Source organism: Sinocyclocheilus anshuiensis, unplaced genomic scaffold (assembly GCF_001515605.1).
Source record: "Sinocyclocheilus anshuiensis isolate Anshui unplaced genomic scaffold, SAMN03320099.WGS_v1.1 scaffold488, whole genome shotgun sequence".
Taxonomy (NCBI): Eukaryota; Metazoa; Chordata; class Actinopteri; order Cypriniformes; family Cyprinidae; genus Sinocyclocheilus; species Sinocyclocheilus anshuiensis.
The window spans coordinates 114,618-124,484 of record NW_015558584.1 but is presented as its reverse complement, the minus strand read 5'-3'; the positions used below and the strand labels follow the sequence as shown (position 1 = coordinate 124,484).

Genomic DNA, 9,867 nt, shown 5'->3' with positions numbered 1-9,867 from the left:
ACAAAATGAGATTTAAGACAAATTATAAATTAAATGTGTCCTTTTATCATTGCTTGGACAAAATACTGTACGTTTCTTTGTGAAATTGAAATATAACACTATAATAATATACTAATATAGCACTTGTAAATCATTGCTCTTTTGTTGGTTTTGATTGCTTCTATTGTCCTCATTTGTTAGTCACTTTGGATAAAAGTCTAAATTTAAATCTAAATTACATTGTAGAATTTCGAAATTTGAAGCAAAACACAGAATGGTTTGACTTCAGTTTTGTGAAACTATGCATAAAAAATATCTGCATGAAACAGAAACAGCAGATGAGCTGAATGAGACGCAGAGTAGGTCACTCTCTGCCAGTAGGTAGTTCTCAGCCGTCACATATTTAAATCGATTTTCAACCGGCTCGCGGTTAATCGTTACATCCCTACTGCAAAAATATAAAAAATTGTAAAAAACATATTACAATGCAAACATACTGAAACCAAATATACAGCGAGACAACACCATGATAAACTGCAGTCAGAAGCAGCATGTGTGACTGTGGTCTTGAGGGTGTCTGAGGTGTCTGCTAAGTCCGTGCCATGGTCAGAATGAACATTCAATGTGAGACAGAGAGTAACGTCTGTGGTCAAAACTGTTAGTGGCACAACCCTTTCCACACCTACACAGAACCACACTCAAACACTCACTTTTGTCATCTTGAGAAAACACATAATTTCGGCCAACTGAAGATATCCACTAGTGTTAAAGGGGTCATATTATGCTTTTTTAAAGATCATTATTTTGTGTATTAAGCCCGAAAGGGGAACAGAGTCACGTGACAGACACAGTGATGAAGCTGGTATGTGTTTGTGATGTGACCCCGCCCCCCCCTCTCTCTCTCTCTCGCGCTCTCTCTCTCGCTTTCTCGCGCTCTCTCTCTCTCTCTCTCGCGCTCTCTCTCTCTCGCTCTCTTCAACACTAACTGCGGTTACTGAAACCACACCTTCTTTCTTTGCGTGCACATTTGGGCGGCATTATGCAAATATTTCCACATATTGAGGTAGATATGTGGGGGCGTGTTAGAACGAGCCGTTTTAGGGGGGCGTGGCAGAGTCTTAACTTTGATAAAGAATATCTCTTTGGTTTTGAGACTTTAGTCTTTGCAACTTCAGGGATCTTATCTATGCACAATCAGCTTGTAACACTCAAAAGAGAATGGAAAACTTGAAATCGCATCATATGACCCCTTTAAGCCCTTTTTTGAAGGCTTGTGTTGCCAGGTTGTGGAGCTGGAGAGGGTTGGAATAGAGATGCAAAACTATGTATTTTTAAAATCACCTGGCTGGTGGGTTTCCTGAATAACTAGTTGTGTAAGGAAATGTTCAAGAAGAACTGAATAAGGCTGGTTTTGAGTTCACCTGACTGAATGAATGCATTTGGGATTGTTTAGGTAAGATATGTATTAGAAAACAGAGTGACACAGATCACAGGCCATATTTACTAAAAGTTAGACTATTTTAAACTTAACACCTTTTTTTTTTAAATCACATACCACCATTTTTTCCTCCAAAAAATGCACAAGATGGGACTCAGTGGTCGATAATTTCTGTGTTGTGTATGGCTGTAGTGCTTTAAAGGGGTGCAGAATACAGCAGTACCATCTTGTTTATCTAACTATTTTATCTTTTATCATTTTATTTTATAATTTTTATTTATTTTTTAATTGTATATATTGGATATTGTGATCATATTGTAATTGATTTGGATTGCCACTGATTCTATAAAATTATTATATAAATAATAACAATAACAATAATTGTGTATATAATTAGTATATAATATAACTCTTATATAATTTATGTATTTGTAGACAAAATTGTATAGCATTTTAATATTAGCCATTTATGATCCATAATATATGGGAATAATTTTAAAATAGCCTACTTTTTGATTAATTAGACTAATTCACCATTTTAATAAATTAAACTAATTCACATAGCTAGTGGACCATTGTTATCGATCCCATGCCAAATGGGTTTTATGCTTAATATATTTTATTGTGATACACAGATGTTCTGTAGAGGGATGAGGCTTAGTAAGCAGTCTAAAAAGGCTTGTACAGGAAGGTCGGTGGTTATGGATTTATGGGCACTTAGTTTGGCAGGGTGTGAATGTGGTATTTAGTTTAAAACAGCAACTGATGATATCAGCTTAGTGGTGTCTGAGAATGGCCTTTGACTTGACACTTAAAACCACTGTGCTCAGCGTGGGGCCAGCAGGCAGACCTGGTGTCAGTCCGTGTGACCTGTCCCGTCTTTTTTTTGATTGTTCAAGCCGGAACACCTGTGGTCTCAGCAGTGGCCTTGTTAAGGCTGGAATTTCAGAGCGAGGTAGAGTTACGCCCCCTGTGGGGATTCTCACTGTGAGAAAAGGGTGAGAAAAAGACTGAATGTGTTAAAACTTCAAGTAAAACGTAAAGCTTTTCAAGTCATCCCTGTGTTTTATGTCTCTCACTTTTATCTTGACCTCTGGACACTGTCCTCCTTTTCAATTCTCTTGGAAACCTAGTTTCGCTGACTAAACGTCAAGTCAAAATGCGTTATGGCCTGCGACGTCTCATGGTTTATTTCAGAGGAGAGCGACGAGAGAACAAAGGCTTGACGGAAAGGTGCAGGGAGAAGGTTTCCAGTCAAAACGGACAGTTTGCCGAGCAAAGGTTTGACATTTCCTTCATGCTGATCAGCTTCCAGGACATGCGTTCTCCAATGAAAAAATCGAATATGCCCATGCGTCATTGATTCCCAGAGACATCGGAGTGAGTAGCTTTTGGGGTTTAACCAGGAGACTCAACAAAGTCAGGCTGTCATCCTTGATGGGCCTTGATTAAAGCGCCATGGAGGTTGCATCCGTCAGATGTAGCGTAACTGTCAGTACGGTAATTGAATCTAATGAGAGGCTTCTCTGCCTGATTATTTCTGTAAGTAGAAAAGCAAACATCTGAAGTTTGCTTTTGGACACCACAGTGGAATACACTCATAGGCCATGAGAGAACAAGGAAACATGGCTAATAAGACTGCATTTGGCACGCGTGTCCACAGCGAGAGTGTTTTAAAAGGGTTGTTGGTTTATCAGTTCAAGAGTTGTTTAAAAATTCTCCCCGTCCTTCGAATTAGACTGAAAATGCGTTTCTCTGAAAGTTTCCACATTCAAGGATGAGGCAATCTGCTTAACGTCACTAGCCACTAATACAGAGAAGACAACACAATAGGCTTTTCAAGGACGTGAGGAATGCTCTACGCCCATGCTTCTCTGAGCTCTCAAGGCTGTTTATTGGGCCCAGGATAAAGGACCCTGCAGAGTGTGTTTACAAAATTGAGTCAGTAATCAGATGGGCACAGATGTAGTTTTGCAGATAATCAGTCTAAATGAATCTTCATGATCTAAGCCTTTTTTCCAACTCAGTCTTCTGAACAAAGCATCCCTGAACCACTGAAATTAATGGTGAAGTGTGTCATTTCTGCATCACCAAGCTGATTTGCCATTGGTTGAGGAAAAATATCATCCAGCCTCGAATTATATTAACTGATGAATTAATGAGTATAACTTGATGTTTCAATTTTATTTTGTAAGAACTATTTTTTTGGCTTAATTTTAATTTAATTAATTAATTTTTGTTTTTTTGACACACTTCCCTTTTGAACCTTGTCTGTCAGACTAGTAAGACCCAAGTTTTTACTGTTGCTATATTACATTTGACATTGAACAGTATTTCCGTAGTAACAAGATCGGAGAGGTTTGCAAGCAGAGCCATTTCTACAATATGTAATTTTTAAACTACAACAACTGGAATTCAAACTGTTTCAAATAAGAGCCACAGTTCCCATCTCACACAGTGGCCTTGTGACCCTTGTTGTCCCTGTGGTCTAACAAAATCTGAGTTTTCATAAGCAATGCTTTTTTGGGCTTAGACACTCGAGAAGGAAGATTCAGAGCCAGATTCAAACTTGTGTGTCCTTCATGAGCACCGTGGCCATTGTTGAGATGACCTTAATTTCGGTAACATTCCTTTATCAGTACTTGATACTGATCAACCAGATATTTTTGTATCCATCCCAGGCTGCTGATTGTTGTGCCTAGTCTCTCATATCACTGCTGTTTCTTTCTTCTCACACAGTAAAACAACTTCAGCAGCTCCTCCTCCTCAAGCTGGAGTCCGTACCACATGCCGGCATTTATTTTGTGATATGACGGGCTGACTGTACATCATCTACTTAAATGACAGGGTGTCTCAGGATTATATTTCATGATGTGAAAAATTAAAGGGGCCAATTTTTATAAGCACAATATTCATGAGAGCGTTGTCTTAATGAGCCAGTCCACTGTATATTTACTCAGATTGGCTACTGATTCAGGATACCGAATCGAGAGAGACATTAAACTTGACTAATCAGGGGTTTGCGCCAAGGCATAAATCTTGAGTCCAGAGGAGCTGTTAAAAGACAGAATGCTTGATCTTAATATTCATCAAGACTGTTTAAGATGCAGTACAATCACACGTTCACACAGTGGGTTGTTTACACATATCTCTGATTAAAACCCATAAATAAAAGGTACACGGCTAGAATAGCTCGTTCGTTGGTGGCGTCTAATTCAGATATTAAACTCTGAGTATCTGGTGCATTTCAAAAAGTGTTTGTTTTCATTATATCCCTTTTCTTTGGGATTGTGATTGAGAACTTCCTTTTCCCCCTCTCCTTTTCCTTTTTTGTGGAGGTTCCTGTCCTTCCGCATTACCCGTGTTTTTGGAAAAGCCGAGGTTGACTGGGAGCCTTAGCTCATGTGTTAAAGCGGTAATTTTCAGTGACATTGCTCAGAGCAAGTAGGAATGTGTCATTGTCCACCCTTCACTGGTTACACAATACGGAATCTGTTGTGCTGAAATGAAGGTGATTCACTCCGTCGGGGTTTTAGGCAAGAGCTAATGGGCCCCGCTGACCAGTCGAGCCAGGGAATGAGGGATACGCCACAGGGAAACGTGTCCCCAATGGCCTAAATTCATTTTGATGACCGTCACTGATTACAGCCTATTTATTTCAGCCATGTATTGCATGCTTAATTTGGTTTACGCTAGCTGGATTGTCTGAGGTTTAACACGCTAGATGAAGTGTGTCCTAGAAAGCGGAAGTGAGAACTTAATATCTTTGATGTGCTGTCCTTTTTACTGCATCTACCAGACTTCTACGGCACTTACGAATAGGCTTACATTTTAATCTGTGCAAATTCTCCAATAAGCAACAACTAATCACCTGATTTATAATCAGATTTTTGCTCATACGTTTAACAGTTTCGTATAATCTCTTGTGGTTTTCACATGATGCTGATTGTTCATTGATGCATATTTCAGTTAAACCATTAAAAAAACATTTAGATTAGAAACATTAATTTATATGGAAGAGCATTAATATCCAGCACTTTCTTAAAGAGATAGTTCACAAAGTAAGAACAATTGTTATAAACTCCCTTATGTAGTTCTAAAACGGTAATGTAACCGTATTGCTGTTTCTTTAGTTTTCATTTGCTTATTCCATACTGTTCATAGTGAACAAAAAGTGACCAAAAACAACTTAGCTCAACAACTCGAGTGCTATTTTCAGACTCTATTTATATGATTTGTGTGAGGAAATTTGAGTTACTGATAATCTTCCCCTCCAGTGAACTGTTAACATGAAAATTGCTTCAAATCATTGAGTCAGTGAGCTGAGCTCGAAAACCATATTAGTCTGATTCATGGACAACCTATTTAGTTCTATTTGTGAACCAGATCAATCTGTTCATTGAAAATAACTAGCTCAATATAATGATCCATTCATGACATTGAACAGATTCAGATCTCAAGTTCAACTCACAGACTCAGTGAGATCCAGGTGCAACGATTCACAAGGTAACAGCTCACTGAAGGGGAAAGTTATCTATTATATAACTTCAGAAGACCTAGGAATATGGAACACAAGTCATCTACTATTTGTTTATTTATCTGTGAATTGTAGTTCTATGCAAAAACCGCACTGTGGACTTTAAAATTGTTCTATGGAAAAATAACAGAAAATAGGTTTGAAACAACGTAAGGTAACATGATAAAATAATGATTTTTTTTTTTTATTTTACATTTTTGGGCCAAGTAGTCCTTCCAAACCCAAGTTTGCTTGTTGCTGTTCATAAATTTCTCCAGCTGTTTTCACAGTTCTTTTTCATATTAATGTCTGTATTAACCTTTCCTTGGTATCTTCTTTAAGGCTCTTCGTCCCTCTCTGACATTTCCACATTTTTGTCATTTTAATCAAACAGCTGCATCAGGCGCCTAACAGGCAGTCGGTCCATCCGTTTCCTGTCCCATCCCCCCTCTTTGACCAGACCATCAACATCCCAGCCAGCTTATCATGGGGAACTAATTCAATATCCCTGTGCCTGTTTTAAATGTCATTGGCTGAGCTCATCTGGAATGACATGTTTTTCATGGTGGAAGTAAAGGCGCTTTATTGAGCAGGGACCAGAGCGGGGGGATGCGGCTGCCCTTCGCTCTTCATGTTCGCTCCGATCCGAAAGGTCTACGAGCTTTTTAAGATAATTCGGTGCACATTCAGCGCAAGCTCGCTCATCCTGTCTCTCATTGGCTCTGTGAGTCATCACGCATCCTCAGCTGACATGTGAAAGTAGACTATGGCAAAAGTTAGATCATCAAATGTCGGTCTATCTGCTAGCATGGAGTGGTTTAATTTTGCTCTCTCAGTTTTATGATTGGTTTAAACATTATTTCAAATATTATATTGATATTTTTATGGTTTGTTAACTTAATAGTATTAAGTAATTCTCCTTAATAGTACTTAGTTTCGCCTAAAATTCTGTCATTTAGGATTCACCTTTATGTAACTCCAAACCATTTCTGAAACTGGACAATTGAGTCATTGAGTTGACATGAGAACCGAGTCAGTCTAATTCAGGAACTTTTAGACTAGACTAGTTTTTGTGAACTGGATTACCTGACTCATTGAAAAGATCTCAAAGCAGTGATTTTGTTTATTTAGAAGACATGCAGCACACAAATCATATAGACTGCTATACTTTAAAAGTGTTTTTTTTTTTTTTTTTATTGTTGAAATCTACGATATTCCTTAAATTGAATTTTTGTTTTCCACAGAAGAAAGAAAGTCATAGAGTACTGTTTAGTTGTGGGTGAACCTGTCCCTTTAAGATTGTCTTAAATATTGATTGACAGCAAAGCCTTTGCGGGTACCATTCTGTGATCTCTCGCCACATGGGTGATGATATCAGTTAACCCATTGTACCAGAGAAAAGGTCCTGGTGTGAGGAATGGCCTAAAACCCCTGAGATGCACAGCATGGCTTCTTACCCCGACCCCTGCAGGCATGCCTGTATCATCTGGCCTTTTGCCCATACTGAGTCATCCGCCTCCGATATCACCGCTGCTCCTTTCTTAACTCCCCCCAGCCTTTTTTAGCCCCAGCCCGAATGTTCGGCAGCCTCTGGGGTTGTGGGTCAGAGAATAGGGCAAAACTGGAAATGTGAGGGGTCGGCTGGGGCTTACTGTGGCAGATAGATGGGCAATATGTGAGGCAGGATGAGTCAAATTATGTTGCTTCTTTAAAAGATCCATTTCAAATATAAAGGGCAAATAAGCATCTGCTCTGACAGGTCTGCCAGTCTGCTATTGAAGTGGCCAATCAGAAGTGCATTTTTTACATTAGAGAGGACAGCGTGACCAAAATGTAACCCTAAAATGACAATTCTTGATTATTTACTTTTTTTTTTTATATTTCTTAATGTCATTCTTTATTTAATTTATTGTATGTAATTATATATAGAACGTAATATATACAGTATATATATATATATATATGTGTGTGTGTGTGTGTGTGTGTGTGTGTGTGTGTTTTTAAATTTTTAAAAGAATAATTTTTAATATGTTATTGTGAATTCATTGTTTTAGTTATTTCATGTTGCATTAATTTTGTGCAGATTAAAGTTATTTATTAATGTTAATAGTTAATATTATTTGTATTACATGAATGTTTCTGTGTAATATAGGTGTGTTAATCAACGTTTTTCCCCAATGTCTAATTGACATTACAATTATGTTGGTGAATTAGCTTTGTCATTGTGAATCATTATGATGCATGTAGTAAAAATCCATTCTCATGTGTTTTTCCCGTAGGGTTCCTGAAACCCCATTGCTCGATACCACCGCCACCTCAGAGAGGACGAGCAGAAGCATGCACGTGTTTCAGCGGAATGTGTGCTCTTCATCAACGCAGGCTTTCTACAGGTAACCTATGCATATTTAGAACTACACAATCGCTTACGTTCTCCACAGCGCATAAACTTACAGCAATAACTCGTCTTTTGGCAGCTCTGTAGCTCCACTATAAAATAATCCTGCCTTTTTGTGTGCGTCAACTGTTCCCATGAAACCTTATGGTTCTTCCTTTGAAGAACACTCAAGATACATGCATAAATCTATGCATTGAAGTCATATTTAGAGCCCTAAACGGATTTCCACTGTGCTTGGCTATAACTCATGCCAAATATGTCTGGTCTTGTAGTATGTCTGCGTTTGCAAGAAACAAGACACGTCTTGCACCACATGCATACATATACAAATACACCCTCTAATCTGAATTAGTGTCTGGCCCCCTCCTTATGTTTTGGTCCTGCAGTGTGTGATTTGCAGTTTATGTTATGTTAGTTTAAAGGGCTGATGGACATGTTAGCAACCGGTCTTCTCTGAGGGATCCTTATGGGGCAGCATTACTGCAGATTCCAGCTGTGACCCTGTGGTATGTGGGGAATGGATTGCTGTTGGCTTGGATGTAAACATGTTTTGTTACATGACTTTTATTGCCTTGTCTTTGCAATGTCTATACATGTATAGTATGTGACCAAATGACTCGTATGAACTGGTTCTTCTCATGACTAATGAATCGATTCAGTTCAGAATCCTGTAGGATGGTGGTTCTCCTCTGGTTTTGTGTCTAGATTTTACATTGTGCAGCAAGTAATGACCAAACAGCACTAAAATTTTTCATCATACAAATGCAAATGTCCTCACAAAAAAAAAAGAAACGCTGAAATGAATACATTTTATAGTTTTGGATGAGGACATGATATGCAACCTGTATATATTTTGACTGAGTTCAGCTAATTGACAAAGGAATTTGTGGCAAAATACTGTAGTTTGATTGGACAGATTACTTTTAACATCAAAAACAAATAATACGTAAAACGTTTACACATAACTTTTAAAAATTGATAAGCTCATTTGTTTTGCTATTCTACATATGCACAATCAATATGGTTCCTTGTATTTAATTCATTGCATTTTGTATCGCTTTTTTCCCCATCTGAACCTATATGCAACCTTTTTTCAACACCAGATGAGAACCACTGCTGTATATGTGTAACAGTGAACCCACACATGTGTCAAGTGCGTTGTGGGAGACCTCATCCATATGCTATTAAAATGGAATACCATTTTGATTCATCTCTTTGATATAGCTTTTTAAAGGGGTCATATGATGTGATTTCAATTTTTCCTTTCTCTTTGGCGTGTTACAAGCTCTTGGTGCATAAAGAAGATCTGTAAAGTTGCAAACACTAAAGTCTCAAAACCAAAGAGATATTCTTTATAAAAGTTAAGAGTTAACCACACCTTCCTAAAACGGCTCGTTCTAACACGCCCCCACATATCTACGTCACGATCTGGGAAGATTTGCATAACGCCGCCCAAATGTTCACGCAAAGAAAGAAGGCGTAACTTTTGGGCGGCGTTATGCAAATCTTCCCAGATCGTGACGTAGATATGTGGGGGAA

General features: G+C 38.3%; 1 protein-coding gene across 1 annotated transcript in view; it reads left to right on the top strand.

Moving 5' to 3' along the window:
• Nucleotides 1-9,867, top strand: part of LOC107679846 (retinoic acid receptor RXR-alpha-A-like) — a 168,548-nt gene that overhangs the window by 76,170 nt on the left and 82,511 nt on the right. The window contains exon 2 of the mRNA XM_016475544.1: nt 8,213-8,323. Coding sequence (XP_016331030.1) covers nt 8,213-8,323 — 111 coding nt within the window. The remainder of the gene's footprint in view (nt 1-8,212; nt 8,324-9,867) is intronic.